Source organism: Cannabis sativa, chromosome 2 (genome assembly GCF_029168945.1).
Source record: "Cannabis sativa cultivar Pink pepper isolate KNU-18-1 chromosome 2, ASM2916894v1, whole genome shotgun sequence".
Lineage (NCBI taxonomy): Eukaryota > Viridiplantae > Streptophyta > Magnoliopsida > Rosales > Cannabaceae > Cannabis > Cannabis sativa.
In genome coordinates this window covers 58,568,794-58,588,018 of record NC_083602.1, presented here as the reverse complement: position 1 = coordinate 58,588,018, position 19,225 = coordinate 58,568,794, and the positions used below count along the sequence as shown (strand labels likewise).

Genomic DNA, 19,225 nt, shown 5'->3' with positions numbered 1-19,225 from the left:
TATTGAGCTAATTCGAAATGAATAAGCTAAGAGGAATTAGGATAATTTCGTTTAAAATAAGAATCCAACGATGCTTCGATTAGCGAAAGTCAAAGTAATCTTATATATACAATCTTCTTGTTTCATATCGTAAAAATACTAGTCTAAGGTGTCATCAATTGATGAACAACTAGATGTCGCATATACAATATTTATCTTTCGAGATCTAACACTATTATGTATGTCTAATGGTGAAAATCCACTAGGGATTTATCTCATTAGAAAAACAAACATGTTAGACCAACAATGAAGATTCGAAATTAAACTACAACTTAATAACAGAAAATAACATGGTTCAATATAAATTCATACACAATTCAGAAATTATAAGCATATAGCAAGTAGGAATGACAAGTGAAAATACTAAAACTTACAATCCTAAATAATTTCCAAGATTTTTCAACAAACTGATACAGTGTCCCGTTTAGGCGAGAGTCAAAGCATCATCCATTGAATAGAGTTGTCAGCTCATCTAAAATGATAACCATTCTAGCAACCTTTTATTCGATCAAGATTGGAATTCAGCGTTGTCCCGTTTAGGCGAGAGTCAAGGCAATTCTATCTTATGAGCTTCCACCATTGTTTCATAATTTGCAAGTCAAGTATGGTCGCCACCATTAGGGTGATCCATACCATACAAAACACTTACAAACTACTTATCATGCGAGGTTAAACGGTGCGAAATTGCTAATGAACGTTCCTCCATTAGGGAGGATTACTCACTAAAACAAACGCGGTGTAAAACCCACAATGGAGATCGAATATCTTAATAATAATCAAGCTCATTATTTAAAGTGAGTTGTATTTTCTTTGATTCTCTTTATTTAATCTATTTATTTTAAATATATATTTATTAATTAAAATTTCCAATTTAGAATGAAAAATTCCAAATATAAATTTTAATTTAATATTTATAAATTTTACTTAGATGGATATAAAAATAACATGAATTATTTCCATCTTAGTAATAATTTCCAATAAATATTTAGAAAAATATTCAATTTAAGTTGTTACAAAATTAATATAAATTAATTTACAACTCAAATTTAATTTTTTATAAATATATATTGCATTTCGAAAAATTAAAGTATTTAAGAATACAATTTTCAAAAATGCATGTTAAAATAAAAAATTAATATTGGAAAAATTATTCTAATTTAATGTTGGCCCAAAATTAATTAATAAAATTAATTTACAACAAAAAATATAAGTTTCCTATTTAATTAAATATATAAGAAAAATTTCAAATATTTAAGTATGATGATGAAAATCAACTTAAATATTAATTTTCTATTTAATTAAATACACTAGAAAAATACTTCAAGCAAAAATATCATCTATCTAGATTTTCCTTTGACTAATTAATTCAATTTCTAATAATATACTTTAATTCAATTTATTTTAAATTAATCAATAAATGAAAAAAAACATTGATTTAAATTGATCCAAGAATTAATTAAAATAAATAATTAATTTACAACTTAATCTATTTTTCAAGATAAAATTCGAAATTCTAGCATTATGAAATGCAATTTCGAAAATTGATTAATAAAATAAAGAAAAAAATATATTTTGAAAATTATTTAAATTTAGTTGAAAAAATAAATTTCAACTAAAAATAATTTTCTATTTAATTAAATGTCATGAAAAAGAAATATTTAAGTATGATGATAAAAATCAACTTAGATATTTAATTTTAAAATTAATTAAATGTATTAAATTCAAGAAATAAATAATTAAGTGTAGAGAAGGCTTAATTATTAATTTCTAGTTTAATACTAGGAAAAATATACTTAAAATAAATTGTACCAAAATTAATTAATAAATAATTAATTTCACAATGTATAATATTTTCCTTTTAAATATTAGAAATAATAAGTAGTCTAGAAATAATTATCTAGAAAATATCTTATTTGACTAAGTATCTTTTCCACAAAATTTGAAAAAAATATCTAATTTAAGTTGTATTAGAAAAAATCTAGAACTTAAATATTTTTCAAATTTAAATTTAATTAAATATCAAAAATTAAGTTGTAACCACTTAATTTGAAAATATTCCATTTTAAGTTAATATTCGAAAAGATATTAACTTAAAAAATATCTAAAGAATCTTAATAACCAATGCCTAAAATTCCTCAACTTAATTTTGAAATTTGAAATTCAAAAGATATTCAGATTTAAGTTGGTTAGTTGTAGATAACTAAATATTAACTTAAATAAGAATATTTAATGAAAAATTTAAATTAAGTTCCAGAAAGAATCTAGATGGTTATAATTCTATATTTAATTAAATACAAGAAAATACATATAGTTTAGCTTAGAATAAAAAATTCTTTAAACTATAATTTTCTTAAATTAATTTCAAAATAAATGAAATTAATTATGTTGCTAATCAATTTTATTAGGTTAAACTAGTGTAATTAACCTAGTACAGTTGTTCAAATCAGGCAAATGGGCCTTCACAATTGGGGTGGTTCATGTGAGGGGGTGATGGGTTCAGTATGTCGTACCCACTTCTATGGCTCTCAACTCTCACACAAGGCCCAAAAGAGAGGAATTTAACCTTAATAAGAACAACTGTTATTAATTGAATAAGCCCAATAACTAAATGGGCCTAAATAAATTCTATCAAGAACTATGATAATTTATTTTAGCAACAACAACCTATATGTATCTATAATCAAATTAAACACATAGGCTCACACAGGCACACTTTGGATGGGTCCTATCATGTTGCTAGGTCATACACAGATGAAAGAAGATTGTAAATATACCTGTTACAAATTATTAACTTGACCAAGGGAGCCATCAGATCATTAGATCTGGCAAAAAGTAACCATGGCTATTTGCAATCAAGTAATAATAGGTTTTGAAAACTTACAAACAAGCTAAAACACATACTCCTGCAACAAGGTTAGCTGGATAGTTGGATGTAGGATTTATTTAATTTTAAATTAAATAATTAATTAATTAAAAAAATATTTATTTTTCGAAAATTTAAAAAAAATAAAAAAAATTAAATTTAAAATTAAACCTACAATTTTGAAAAATTAGGTTTCAACCAACCTAAATATCATTTCAAAATTTGCTAACTACTTTTAAATTTTTAAATGTTATTTTATAAATAAAAATTAAATAAAAAATTAGAAAAGATAAATGAATATCTTTTTCAAATTTTAAATGTAATTTAAATAAATAAAATAACAAAATTTAAAGGTTAGCAAAATATCATATATCTATTTAAAATTACATGATTATAATTATCTTATTTTAAATTTAAATAAGGTCAAAATATCTAAAAAAAAAGATTTAATTTAAAAAATAAATATAAAATCTGACCTTAAATTTAAAAATAAGATAAGATATAATCAAATTTAAAAATAAGATAGATTTTTAAACAAGAAGATAGATACTAATTCTATTCAAATTCAAATTACACTAATATCTTGAATTAAATTTAAAAAATATTAAATTAATTCAAAATGATAATTAGAATTGAATTAGGAATAGTAATAGTATAAATACAAAACTATACATAAAATCGGAAGTTAATTCCATGAAAAAGCATGAAAAATCGAAGAAAAACGAAAAAAATTGTGAACTGTACGGACAGTTTTCGCGATCGCAGGAAAATTTCAGCACAGCTCCGATTTTTTCGAATCTTCAAAAAATCATAACTAATTCAAATAAAATCGAAATTGAGTTCTGTAAAAGGCTAACTTGCTTAATTTTTTCCATACTATCCAATATTAATAATTCCAGAAACAGAATCGCAATTATTTTTCACGAAAATTTACAAACATCAATCAATCATCAAATAACACTCAATACAACATGATACCATCCAAAAACATACAAACAATCGTTTTAAAGTCCAAATTTCTTGCAAGTAAATCAATTACCATGGCTCTGAGGCCAGTTATTGGAAATTATTTTACCAGGATCTTAGATCTACTCACAAGTATGTTTATTAACATCCTAAATAAGAACTTTCTAAAACGATAAATTAAACACATATAAAGTTTAAGAAACCTTACATTGGATGCAGCGGAATTAAATGACTCCTTCCGTTCAGATCTCTAACCCTTGAATCCTTTCTGTAGCAGAGTATTATCAAGATCTGAACCTGGATCTTCTTTCTCTGAATCCTTGATGCTGAATCTCCTTTGCTGATGATCTTTCTTCACGATCTTTCTCACTATGATTGAGGTATTGCTTGATGTCTGTGGGCACTACTCTAATCACTAAGGTAAGTCGAAATTATCAAGGAAGAAGAGAGAGTGAGGGTGGCGGCTAGAGAAGAGAGAGGAGGCTCAGTTTTTTCTGATTCAGAAAGTCTATTTTTCCTGAAGCCTTCACTATCTATTTATAGCATTCCACTAGGGTTAAATTTGAATTATATGGCATTAAAATAATGAAAAAAATCAACTTGAAATACCTACTAAGGTGGCCGGCCATGCACTTAGTGGATTGGGCCTTGCTTTTTGCAATTTTGCAATTTTAACACCTTTTGTATCTGATTTTCTCAAAAATACCAATTTCCTAATTCAACCATTTAAATGCCAATTCTAACTATTTAATAACTATAAATAATTATTAAATAATATTGTCATTTATCATATTTATTAATTGAACCATACAAAGTATCATAATTAACAAATATGCCCCTATTAACTCTTTCTTTACAATTTCGCCCTTACTTAGTGAAAAATTCACAAATAGACATAGTCTAATTTGAGAATTATAATTGATTAATCAAAACCAATTACATGAGTCTTACAAGCAATATTATCTCAACTAGTGGGGGGACCATGGGTCTATATAACCGAGCTTCCAATAAGTAGATCAAGAATTTAGCACTAAAATTCACTAACTTATTAATTCTTCGTTGAATCCACGCATAGAACTTAGAATTTCACTCTCAGTATATAGAATGCTCTATATGTTCCACCATATAGATACATCATTAGTTATCCATTGTTATAATCCTAATGTGATCAATGATCCTCTATATGAATGATCTACACAGTAAAGGGATTAAATTACCGTAACACCCTACTATGTATTTTATCCTTAAAACACTTGACCCCGTATAAATGATATTTCAGCTTATGTGAAATGAGATCTCCACCATTTATTTTTGTTTGGTCAAGCTCGAAGGAGATCATCCTTTGCTTACTATTCGCCAGATAGAAGCTATAGATTCCATGTTTATGCTAGCGCTCCCACTCAATTGCACTACCGTGTTCCCAAAATGTACGTATCACCCTGACCTAAAAGTAGGCTTAACTAACAATTCAAGGAACACGAATAGCCTTTCAAGATTGAGCCTAATCATAACAGGATTAAGATCATTTGATCTAGGATCAACTAGACGATATTGACTTGAATAGATTCTACGGTAAGTTTAATTAAATCTATGTCAAAGTTCAATATCGGTCCCTTCCGATGCATACTCCATGCATCCAACCTGAGCTTTACTTTAACCAATGTTCTGGAAAGAACATAGTATTTCTCCAAATACAAGTAAACTCTTGTTGTAGATTATCATATCAGTAAAACCTTGTGTCTGATAAATCTAGGAAACTTTATTCACATAGTCATGTTTACTTTCCAATGTGTTGACGACACAATAAACAGGATCAAGTATGTGAAAAGGGTTTCAGATGAATCTATACATTATGTACATATAATCATGAAATAAATCATGTGAACCATGCAACATTAAATGTTACTTCTGATCTATAAGTAAATCTGATTATATTGAAATGAGTTTTATTTAGGGCATGAAACCCAACACGGGGTTCTCCCTGCTGGGCTCAATAATACAAATGTGGTTCTTATCCCCAAGAAAAAGTAGCCTAGCAACATGGGTTATTTAAGACCTATTTCGCTTTGTAATGTGCTACTCAAGGTCATAACATAACTCCTAGCAAATAGGTTGAAGGTTGTGCTTCCTTCGGTAATCTCTGAAACTCAGAGTGCTTTTCTTCAAGGCCGGCTTATCTCAGACAATATCATGGTTTCTTTCGAAATCATGCATTATTAAAAAGGAAAACCTAGGGGAGGAAAGACTTGATGGCTTTAAAGCTCGACATGAGTAAGGCTTACGATAGAATGGAGTGGGGTTATCTTCGTGCGGTTCTGTTAAGGATGGGCTTTGATGGGAGATGTGTGAACTTGATTATGCACTGTGTGGAATCGGTATCTTATACTTTTGTGCATGCTGGTCGTGAGATGGGTCCAGTTCTTCCTATACGTGGTATTCGTTAGGGGAATCCTATATCTCCTTATCTCTTTATTCTCTGTGCTGAGGGTTTTTCGGGTCTCCTGCGGAAATATGAGGTTGATGGCAAGATTCATGGGTCCAAAGTGGCTCGTAGGGCTCCAGTGATTTCTCATATGCTCTTAGCTGATGACAGTTATTTCTTCTGTAGAGCTAATACTCGGGAAGCTGATTCTATTATGGAGTTACTACATCTTTATGAGCAAGCTTCGGGTCAACGAGTGAATTTTGAGAAATCGTTTGTTTTCTTCAGTTCTAATACTGAAGTTATTGTGAGAGATTCGATCTGTGGACAGTTAGAGATTTATGAAGCCGATGATAACACCACCTATCTGGGTCGCCGAATATTATGGGCCGAAAGAAGACTGCCAATTTAGGTTTTCTTAAGGACAAATTACAAAAGCGTATTCAAGGGTGCGAAGGTCGTTTACTCTCTCGTGCACGGAAGGAGGTCCTTCTAAAAACGGTTGCATAAGCTATTCTTAGCTATGCAATGAGTGTCTTTCTGCTACCGGTAGAAACCTGTAAGGATTTAGAAGGTATTATGGCTAAATTCTGGTAGAAAACAGGCTCTTCGATTACAAGGAGTATTAGTCTGATGAGCTGGGGGCGCATGTGTAGACACAAACATGCGGGTGGACTGGGCTTCAGAAGCCTTCATGATTTTAATTTATCTCTACTGGGAAAGCAAGGGTGGCGGCTCCTTACAAATGAATCTTCTTTGATTGGAAAGGTGTTTAAGGCTCGTTACTACCCAAATGGAACGTTTTTGGATGCTAGCTTGGGTAATAATCCCAGTTTTGTTTGGAAGAGTGTGCATGAGGCGCAGGCTATTGTTCGAGCGGGTGCTCGAAGGACGGTGGGAGATGGTTCTATGATCTCCATTTTACATGATCCTTGGTTACCTTGCCCTGTAGATCCGTATGTGCATTCAGACCATCCTGGGTTACAAGACAAAACAGTTCACAATCTCTTTCGTTTGGATGATAAGGTGTGGGACATGGAAATCATACATGACTTGTTCTCTGCTCGTGACAGTGCTCTTATTACATCTATACAGCTGAGCTCAAACAATCATAGAGATTGCTGGTCTTGGAGTTTCGAGAATAGTGGTCTGTTCACCGTAAAAAGTGCGTATCGTTTCTTGGAAAATCTCAAATGTGATTGGGTGGACGATGACAACACTAGTTTTTAGAGGAAAAAGTGGACATTAAAGATTTCTCCAAAGGTTAGTAACTTTATTTGGAAAGCAGCTTCGGGTATCCTCCCAACTTGTTTGCAACTTCTCAAGCGTCATGTGGTTATTAGCCCCATTTGTCTGGTATGTCATGAGGCTAAGGAATCTACTTTTCATGCTCTAGTGGGTTGCTCTTTTGCTCGAGCCTATAGGAATAGATCTTTGGTTAGTATTTTTAGTTGGTCAGCTGATAGTTTTGGCTCTTGGTTTCAAGCTCTTTCGGCAAGGATCAATTCTTAAGCATTGGAGGAAGCGGCGATGGTTGCATGGAGTATTTAGAAGGCCCGTAATGAGGTTGTTTGACAACAAAAATCTTCTATTGCTGCATCAGTGGTTTTGTTGGCAAGATCACTCCTTGATCAATTTCGTTTTGCACAGTCACGGACGACAATTTCGTTGTCTAACAGTTCGATAGGACTGTCTTTGCGTGTGCATTGGACTACACCAGTTTCTGATCAGATCAAGGTCAATGTTGACGGTGCTCTATTTAATGATGTTAGCCGTTTTGGGATGAAAGTCCTGTTCTAGCAAACTAACAACCCAAGCCCGGATTGGAAATGGGCTAGCCAAACCCGACAATAACAGGCGAGAATTATTACGCGATTGTTGTTCACAGAAGACAGGATTAACACCTTCCCTCAAGTAGACAGGCAAGTTTGACGTGCTAGCTTAATGTCTTCTACACGAACCAGTCAGCGAGATGGGCGGACCCAGGACGGTTCAAGGGGAATAACAACAGCATTGCAGTTCGCTGAACTCGCATTTATGAAGGACAAGACATGAAGAAGGAGTTCATAGTTACTTAGCCCGTAACCATATGCTGGTGAAGTTCTCAAGGCCTTCACTACTAGCACGAGGGGAATTGTTAGGCCAGAGATTGCAGAAATTATCGGGATCAAGGAAGCCTTAAGCTGGATCCAGCATCATAATTGGCAAAATGTTCTGCTAGAAACTGATAGTGTGGTCTGTGTTTAGGCTATCCAGAGTGAGTTACATATGCCTTCTGAGTTTGGTTTATTGGTTAATGATTGCAGAATTATTTTATCTTCTTTGAGTCATGTTGCTATTCAGTTTGTTGAACGATCTGTGAACAAAGCCGCCCATTGTTTGGTGCGTAACTCTTGTTTTTCCCCAGGTCATACTTTTCAGGATTATCAGTTAAATTCTGAATTGTATAATATTGTGCCGGTTGATTTTACCGGTTAATGAAATTTTACTTTCATTCAAAAAAAATATTAAAATATAACTAATTACCGAAAGATAAGTCATGTTCCCTTGAAACTCTAAAAAAAAACTATACATTTATGAAATCTTATTTATTGTGTTACCATTTATAACTTGTAAATAAACATGACCTTTTCTTTTAGAAAAAAAATAAAAAAAAGCCCCCTGTATATGAATTCACTACTACAATATAAGCCTTTAGCTTCCCTTTTTTCAACATAATTTATAAAAAGGGAAGCTAAAGGGGGTGAAAATATCTGCATTGACATTTAGAGGCGGTTTTTTGGTAAAAACCGTAGGTATAGAATGTATATATATCTATGCCGTCGGTTGGGGGTTGGGGAAAATCAGGGTTTTTTTTATATAACCCTATGGCGTCGGTTATTAGGTATTAACCGACGCCATAGGTGCCACCTTTATTCGACACGTGGCACCTATGGCGTCGGTTAATACCTAATAACCGACGCCATAGGGTTATATATCAGACCCTTTCAGCTTCGTCTTCCTCACTTCCTCATTTCACACCTTGCTGAACACGAAGAACAACCACCCACAGCAGCCCCAAACCCACGAAAAAACCCTCGCCAACCACCACTAAAACAACCTCATTCTCCCTCATTTCTTAACCATTTTACCCCATTTTTGTCTTAAAATCTTCTATTTTCTATACGTAAACCTATACTGTAAAAAAGTTTAGTTTTTTTCCCCTCTATATACCAAACCGAACCTATTATAAAGAAAGGTGGTGGGTATAACTCCGACCACCGATTTTAGCGGAGAAAACGTTGAATCTCAACGTCCATTAAGGTATAAATATGCTTTCTATTCATTTTATTTATGTACATTGGTATTATTTCGTTTTTGTAAATTTTTTTAGAATTTTTTTATTTTATTAATATTATATTGTGTGTGTTCTAGAGGTGGTCGGATTTTTGTAGCATTTTATCGCCGGATTGCGTTTATAAGGTAAATATTTATTAACTTGATATATAATATATATATGTATATATTTTGTGTTTAATTATTAAATATGTGTTTATATATATGTTGTGTGTATATACTATTTGTGTATTTTGTGTATTTATATTGTATATATATATTTGTTGTGAATGAGAATGAGAGGTAGTATGAATTTAATTAGTTTAGAGATAAAGTTTTTAAAATAATGGTAGTGTGTTTATATAATTGATTATATATGTATATATATTTATATGTTATTTTTAAAAAAATTAACTATGGAAATTAGTAACTAGCTAATAACTTGCTATTTTGTTTAATAACTAGTAAGTAATTTAATAATTAAAATTTTAAATTGGTTGTATATTGCATTATGTTATAGGTTGTGTGCTAATATTTGAGGGTCGACATATTTCGGTGTTGATCGGATTTGCAATAGGTATATCCATCCGCTAACTTTTTGTTAGTATAATTAATTATCAATGCATGCTTAGTTGAGTTTGAATATCTTAAATATTCATCCGTAGTGAAGTAGGTTCTGCGAATACATGTACTGCGGTCGGATGGGTGGATAAATTTTGTATTGTTTATGTTAGTTTCTTTGTTCTGTATTGTTATATTTGTTTTGTAATTTGTTACTTTAGGCACTTTTAAAAATTTTTGGGAACGTCCAATTACAGCCGTTATGCTGCCAAAATTTCGGTAGAATTTGGATCAAATTTTATTATAAAAAACATAAATGTTAAAGGAAAAGTACATAACATAAATAACTAGGTTATTACTCGCTAGTTGTAAGAAATTAGGTGACATAACACATTCATATTTGACTCAAAACATGTTAGTGTTCGTAGGTCTTTATATTTGACTCAAAACATGTTCGTGAAATTAGGTGACATTTGTTTTGTTTGTTACTTTAGGCACTTGTCTTGTATAATCTAATTGATGTGTCTATGCATTTATTATACTTAGTAGGTCTTTATATTTGACTCAAAACATGTTCGTGTTAGTAGCATGATCATCAATGTCAAAGTTCATATTTGAAAGGTTCTCAAATTTTGTTTATTAATGGTGTTAGGAAAATGTTATTAATAGGTTTAAATTTTTTGGAAACGTTCAATTATAGCCGTTATGCTGCCGAAATTTTGGTAGAATTAGGATAATATTTGATTTTAGTTTCTCTTAAACTTGGTTGTTAGGATTTTATCGGAAGTGACTTTATCGGAAGTCAAGTACATAATTTTTGGTATAAGGTATGTTTTCTTTAACTTACTTTTATAAGAATATTTTTTATACATATTTAGATAATCCTTAAATACTTAGAGTAATTTTCGAAAAATACAAAACATAACTTAAAAAATTATAAAAATAATAATAATACACTAGAAAAATACAAACCCATATTATAAAATTTAAATGTATAAAAATATTAAATTACATAAAAATTAAAATATTACACATTATTTTATTATTCAATAAACTAATTATTATACAAAACATAACTTAAAAAATTATAAAAATAATAATAATATACTAGAAAAATACAAACCCATATTATAAAATTTAAATGTATAAAAATATTAAATTACATAAAAATTAAAATATTACACATTATTTTATTATTCAATATACTAATTATTATATAAAACATAACTTAAAAAATTATAAAAATGATACTAAAATACTAGAATACAAACACATATTATAAAATATAAAATATTAATGAAAAAATACCTAATATATAAACACTTAGAGCAATGTAAATTTATATTTATTTAACTTTTTAATTTAATTTTATTTATGCTTTAATTTAATTTAATTAATAATACAAAAATAAATTTAGATTTTTAATAAATGTAAAAAAAATATATTAATTAAAGCTGAAATTTTTTTTAAGAAACCCCTATGGAGTCGGTTATTTTATAAAAACCGACGCCATATGTACCCCTATGGCGTCGGTTATTTAATAATAACCGACGCCATAGGGGTCCTATGCCGTCGGTTATTTTATAAAAACTGACGCCATAGGGGTACATATGGCGTCGGTTTTTATAAACCTTTTAGCGTCGCCCTGATCAGCGTCGGTAGCGAATTTCGCAAAAACTGACGCTGAAAGGGCTTAAAAACCGCCTCTAAAGGGGGTTTTTGTAGTAGTGATTAGAAGTTATTAAAAAGATGGAAATTATATAGGAGCCCACCTCTTGCATCTTGCATATTGGGGGCTCTCCCACTGCTATAATAAATATATATATATATATATTTATATTTATATGTGTGTTAGGAAGAACATAGAATCACTTACCCGTATTTTAGCAAATGGTAGAAAACTAAACACGTACGTAGTGATCGGGACATAATACGACTGAAACACTTGGCCGTACGCTCCTATACAGGGACGGACCCAAGTGTATTAGTTTGGGGGCTATAGCCCCACTAGTAAAAATATTACCTTTTAAAAAATTAAATGTAATTTTTTAAATTTGCTAATTATAGATCAAAATCGTAAAAAAAGTTCCTATAAAATTAAATAAATCTAGTAAGAATGATTATAATATAGGTATAAATATTTTTGAATGATAAATAAGCCCTCACAAAGTAAAAATTCTAGGTCAGTGTTCCTATATATACATATTTGTTACTTAATTATTAATAAAATATTCTCATGCAAGTGGATATATATCGCATTGTTAAATTATATTATATGCTTTTAATTAACAGACGTTGAGAAGATTAATGTCTCTGCTGTGATATAAGTGTACATTAATATTTTATCTTTTAACTTAAGATAGAAGCAAATCATACGTGATTCGACAATGGGTAACAACAAACAAGCTTCACTGAATTTGAGAAAGCTTTTTCTGACAACTAGTACTGATGATAAGAAGTTAGAGACAAAATTCATGTGACGTGTCTTTCATATACACACCTTATTGAAGCACAAAAACAAAAAACAATGTCTGAAATATTGTCGACCACCCCCACAATATGTATGAGTGAGAGAGTTTATTTTCATGAGGCTTTGGATTCCTCCTTGAGAAATTGTGAAACCATGTTCAATACAGCTTATTTACAATTTATTATGTATTGCATACAAAATTAATAATATTGGCACGTACTCTTCTCGATGGTTGAGAGTTCTATTAACTTTAGTTAAATTCTGTAGAAATTAGATTGGTCGGCCATCTTAAAGAACCTTTGCACGTGCGAAATAATCACGTCCATGTCATGTCATCTTAAGAAAATTTTCATCCTGGCCCTTATGATTTTATATAGTGATGATAGCCTTGTGTGTCCTATGCATTATAATTCATCATATTATTTGACTCATTTCACATGGCTATATGTATGAGTGTGACTGAGTTTCAAATTAATTATCAAAGACTTTAGGTATATGAAATTTATTGTTCTGCACTTCTAGTGCTATTCATGACAAGATGTGCATTACTAATCTCATTATATTTGCACCTATATTTCTATAATTGACTTAGGGCTCGTTTGGAACGCCGTATTAGGTCGTATTGTATTGTATTGTATTATATTAAATTGTATTTTATGCAATATTTTTATGTAAAACTATATGTGGTAATAACTTTTATAGACACCTAAATATATAATATTTTAGTATAAATTAAAGTTTAACATAGTATTATATAAAAATATGATATATAATCCAATTCAATATAATACAATACAATACAATACGACCTAATACGGCGTTCCAAACGAGCCCTTAAAGAATCTAGGAAGTAAATAACCTAACTTTGTACGTACTTATTAAATCAATATAAATGTATGTATACATATATATTATTATCACTTCTAATAAACAAATAAATTTAATTGCTCTTAATTAACGAGTTAAACAAAATATATAATATTAAACAGTTTCCTGTCACTCGTATCAACACGTACGCATGCATATATGCCAGTACATGTTTGGAGTCTGCAGAGGACATAATCCCTTAAAGCTCAAACGTTCTCTGTCTTATTATTCATTTATATTAAGGTTAACTTAGTTGTAAGAAGTAAAATTAATTATTATAATGATAACGATTTTTCTTTCTAATTTTAACATTGATGGATCGTTCATCGTTATGTATATTTTATTATCCATTAATATATAAATATATGTATATAATTTGCATACTTTTACAGTCTTATTAACAGAGCACATGTGATGGCCCTAGAACTCACGTGCGCGCAATGCACCCCTGATTAAGCAATATCAAGAATTAATGGGGATCCATTATCGTCATCATAATGTTTGATAGCTTTTTTTAATAATTCAATTTATTTAATGCCACTCTTCATATCTTCCAACAAGAATATGAATTAATTAATTTTAATATTAATATCTGGAAATCATTATGAGAACATATCAATATTTAACATTACATTCCCTAAAAAAAGTTACGTACGTTCAAGTTAGCTGCTTACAGAGATATTCATATAACACGGTAATTAAATTAGTTTAGGTTATTATAAGATTAATCTCACATTATTACTTTATTTAAGTTTGATATTATATGCTGTTTTTGTGATCCGAATTTTAACTGGCTTAGCTTGCTAGAGAAGTTTATTTTGTTGTGCTAAAACTAAATATTAAGAAAATTTAGACAGCACTAGACACTAGTAGTGTGGTAAAAGCATCTCCAATAGTACTTTATTTTTTTCAAGTAAAATAATTAAAAATTAAGAATAATTAGCAATTTTGACTCCAAAACTTTCGACAATACTGATTTTGGTCGCTAAAATTTAGGGCTTGTTAAAAATTTTCTTGAACTTTTACATTTACAGAAATTTAATCATTTTGTTAGGTTCGGTCCCTTATTCCATTTAATTAATGATGACATGTCTTTTTCAATTAGTAACTTAACCCCTAAAATTTGACAACTATCAAATCATACCCCCTCAAAATAAAAATAAGAAAGATTCAATATTTTTTTAGTATAATCTTAAAAAAATTAATTTAGATCTTAAGAAAAATTATTTTGAATGATTAAAACAATTAAAAAAATGAATTAAAATTTTAAAACTAATTAAGCGATATAAAAGTATTTATTTTTTATTAGAAAATTCATTTAGATATTAAAAAATTAATTTGTAAAAACTAAATTTTACAGGAACAAACTTGAGTATATTTTTATTTTTATCAGAAAATGCAGATTTGTTTAAGTAAATATAATATTTTTTAGTTTAATTTATATTTTTTTAAAAAATAATTTTATATTTTTATAGAATTTTTAATTATTTTTCTTTATTTGTTAAGATATGAGTTTATAAAAATAAATAAGTATGATGTTTTCTTCAAGAAATCTTAGTTTATTTAAATTATTTATTAGATTCTCAATAATTTTGGTTTGATTTTTTAAGATACCTCTTGATAAATAAAAAAAGTTTGAAAATATTTTTTTAAGTTTAATATTTTTTAATTAATTTAATTTTTTTATCTGATTTAAAAAAAATATTATTTTTTTCCTGAATTAATAGAATATTATAATTGCTTAAAAAAAAGAATATTATAATTTTTAAAATTAATTTTTTTATTAAAAAGGGGCAAAATTTTGTATTGGTCAAAGTTCAGAAGGTAAAAAATGTTAATTTTTAACAATAAAAGAAACGAAACCTAACTGGATGGACATAATTATGTAACTGTTATATTTTAGGGAAAATTTTTAACAAGCCGTATATTTTAGGGGCGAAATCAGGTAGTGCTAAAAGTTGAATGATAAAAAATGTGAATTATTCAAAAGTTAAAATAGAGAGTCATTTCTATTGTTTTTGCTGCAAATATGCTTTCTACTATAGTTAGTATTTAAGGGAATTACCCCATATACTATTTTTTTTAATTTTTTTTTTCCAATTTACGGTTTGGGTTTCTAAAGTAGTTGCAGCGCTAGTTGCAATAGGAGTTTCTATACGATTTTTTGATGCAATTTAGGTTGCAGCGCTAGTTGAAATAGGAATTTTTATGTAGAATTTCGTAAAAAATACAAAAAAAAAAAAACTATTTTGAAGTGTAAAAATAAGTAAAAAAAAAACCTAGTATTTAATTATTTTAATAGTATTTTATAATTTAAAATTATCAAATATAAATTAATTTTATAAAATAATGAAAAAATAATAATAATTTGATTAAAATACTATTAAAAAATTTTATCAAAAAAACAGAAAGTTACTAAGATTTAGATAGGTCCTATCAATTATTCTCTATTATAGAGAATCAATTTTCATATGTCTCACTTAACAGTGTGTACTTAGAGAGATGGTTAAAGATGCTCAAACTCAAAAAGAATATATAAGGCCAATGCATTATGATTTTCCCTAGCTTAAAGCAATTTTCACTTAAAATCTTTATGTTCTTTATTTTTGTATTTATACCTTAAATGTTTTTACTTAGAGAAAATGGTAAAGGGCTCTTCCAGTGCCAAATACAAGAGGTAGTATATTGTTATAGGTATATTAATTTCAATATCAAGTCACATATTTTAAGGAGAAATGTTAACCGGCATCTTAAAGTTTTACATGTCTTAATTTAATAAATATTGTAAAAAACTGTTAACCATAATGCTTGGTATATAGTGTTGATTATAATTAAAATTTTAATAGCAATACTCCATTTTAAATGATAAAATAATCAATTATCAAATATCACGTCGATATATATATATATATATATAAATATTATATATTTATGCAGGACAAATATAGCAATGCTCTTAACATTAATATTGTTGTCCAACTAATTAAGGTTATAAGTGAAAGTTTCACCACTGTAAATCCCACGATTTTGATGATGATATTCTCAACTGATCATTGCCATTAATCCATCCCACTCTATGTACGTACATAGACAAATATAATAATATATATAATTTAAGAGTGGAAATGGAATAATCATAACACTACACGCAGCGGAGAATAATTAAATAAAGAAAAAAAAAAATATATATTGAGAGAATCGGTATGAAGTTGCGTATCAACTACTCTCTGGCTTTATGCTTCTTTTTCTCGTTCCATTTTCCCCTCCACCATCTACATACATACGTAGCCCCCTTTTAACACTACTTTTTCTCTCTTTAGCTTTTCCTTTCTTCTCATTCTTCCATTACTGAGTTTCTCTTTACTGTCTCTAGCTCTTCGATCTCCATGCATCATGGCCTAGCAAGCTAGCTACTTAGATCAATGCAAGTAATCAGACCTTAACTTTAATGGCCACTCCCACAATATCTTCACTCTTAACCAAGCTCATCTCTCATTTCTTCCTTCTTTTTCTCAACTTGGGTTGCTTTGTCTTCTCCACCAGCCCCACTACCGGCACCGACAACCACATCCAAAGCCATGGTAATCACTCCAAGAAACGAAAAACCCAGAAAGCTCTCTCCTCTTCTTGGTCTTATATCAAAGGAATCTTTTCGGCCAAATCCCGTAAAACCTGTATCCAAACACACCCTTCGACGCCTCCGCGATCATCCCAGCACTCAATCGTCTCCCTCGTCAATCCCGAACAGTCAGATCAATCCTCTGCCGCCGTCGTCGAAGCAGCACCTCGGAAAAAGCATTCGCCGTCATCGGAATCTGACATAGCAGCGGGAGACAGCGATCTCTTCTTCCCACTCCGGAACGACATCTTCCCCTGTACGGCATGCGGTGAGATTTTCCAAAAGCCCCATCTCCTCGAACAGCACCTGACGATGAAGCACGCCGTTTCGGAGCTCTACGACGGCGATTCGGGTAAAAACATAGTCCGAATCATATTCAAATCGGGGTGGAACGATACCCGAAATAAGAGCCCGATTATCCACAGGGTACTGAAGATCCACAATAGCGCCAAGATACTGACTCGATTCGAAGAGTACCGAGAGACAGTCAAAGCCAAGGCCGCGCGAAACGGCGCCGTTCAGAAGTCACGTGACGAGAGGTGCATCGCGGACGGTAACGAGCTGTTGAGGTTTCACTGTTCGACGTTTTTATGTGATTTGGGTGTGAGTGGAAGCTCAGGGATCTGTAACCACCAGTACTGTAGCGTTTGTGGGATTATCAAATCCGGGTTCTCACCCAAGTTGGACGGAATTTCCACGCTGTCGAGTAGCTGGAGGGCACACGTGGCGATCCCGGAAGAGATCGAGGAGGAGTTTCGGTTCATGAACGTGAAACGGGCCATGTTGGTATGCCGGGTCGTGGCGGGTCGAGTCGGGTGCGAGACGGACGACGTGGAGAAAGATGACGGCGTTGGGTTTGACTCGGTATTGGGACGTGGCGGGAATGGGGCCCACACCAGACTAGACGAGGAAGAGCTCTTGGTGTTTAATCCAAGGGCTGTGCTTCCATGCTTTGTGATTGTGTATACTGTGTGAGCGTGCGTTGGATCCTTGTGTTGTGTTAATTACTTTCTCTTATTTTTCAATTTAATTTTTATTTAGTTTAATGACCTAATCATCAAATATTTGTGAATTTTTTTTGTGATGTGTGGTACAGTACGTGGTAGTGATGGTGTTATCTAATGGGTCCCAAAGCCAAAGATATGGGTCAATCCTAATATATATATACTAGCCAGGAAGATATAATATGATAATTATAAGGGGTTATTAGTACCTAGTTTTGAGAATTAAGAACTCTTTGCTGTGACCGTTTTGTTTGTGAAATTGTAAGGTAAGAATATAGTATTTTACTTCAGCCTTCAGGATATCTGTCACACAGAACTTAATTAATCACTTACTATTTCTTAGTTCTATATTAGAAGCAATGTAAGTTATAATATATTAAGATTGGTAGACGTTCGAGATGTGATTCACTTAATTTCGGTGTCTCCAGCAGATTCTATCTTTTTTTATATAGTAAAAGTTTTGCAGAAATATGTATTGAATTAATTGTAAACTTTTCCTATCACTTACCAGGACCAAGACACTAAACTGATAGTGTATTTTAAATGTAGTTCTCAATAGAAAGTATATTCTTATGTTGTTTTTGGTAGATACGAGGCACATGCACACACAACTACTAATATAAATATGTGATAAATTTAAAATTTTAATGCTAGAAAATCCTGCATTAAAATTTAAACATAATCTCTTTCCACAATTCCATTCTTTCAAGCATCTTCAAATACGAAATCAATATTATTATCCCATTTTCTAGCATATTTTAAGATTTCACGCAAACAAAGTCTAATAATATAGAGAAATGGAAAAAAAAAATCTTACAAAAAATAATTTTCTCTCTGATTTGAATTGACATCTTGGTTTTTCAAAACTCTGGGTGTAAAAGTTTGGTTATAGGAGTTGCTTGTTTTTTAATCATGGATCGTGATAAATGAACAGCTTTAAACGATTCATTTGACTACGATAATAATGATGATGGTTATCTTGAGGCAGTTTTTGTAGATGTCGGTAAAGATAGTGTTAAGAGAACTCTAATAGGAAAATTGATTTCCTCCAAGGTGATTTCTAGGGAGCATAAAGAAGAGTAATGCTACTATGACTCTC

The 19,225-nt window shown here is 30.5% G+C and overlaps 2 protein-coding genes and 1 long non-coding RNA gene across 3 annotated transcripts; all 3 read left to right on the top strand.

Moving 5' to 3' along the window:
* The first annotated feature begins 6,117 nt into the window (after window positions 1–6,117).
* On the top strand, window positions 6,118–6,702 carry LOC115720431 (uncharacterized). The gene is made up of 2 exons (XM_030649581.1): window positions 6,118–6,243; window positions 6,313–6,702. The coding sequence occupies exons 1-2, from the start codon at window positions 6,118–6,120 to the stop codon at window positions 6,700–6,702; spliced, it is 516 nt and encodes a 171-aa protein (XP_030505441.1).
* Window positions 6,703–9,855: 3,153 nt separating this feature from the next.
* On the top strand, window positions 9,856–11,064 carry LOC133034007 (uncharacterized). The gene is made up of 2 exons (XR_009685985.1): window positions 9,856–10,182; window positions 10,940–11,064. It is a non-coding gene; the product is annotated as an uncharacterized LOC133034007 (long non-coding RNA).
* Window positions 11,065–16,633: 5,569 nt separating this feature from the next.
* On the top strand, window positions 16,634–18,423 carry LOC115719004 (uncharacterized). The gene has a single exon (XM_030647853.2). It carries the CDS (start codon window positions 16,952–16,954, stop codon window positions 18,095–18,097), a length of 1,146 nt encoding a protein of 381 aa, XP_030503713.1. The 5' UTR covers window positions 16,634–16,951; the 3' UTR covers window positions 18,098–18,423.
* Window positions 18,424–19,225: the final 802 nt, after the last annotated feature.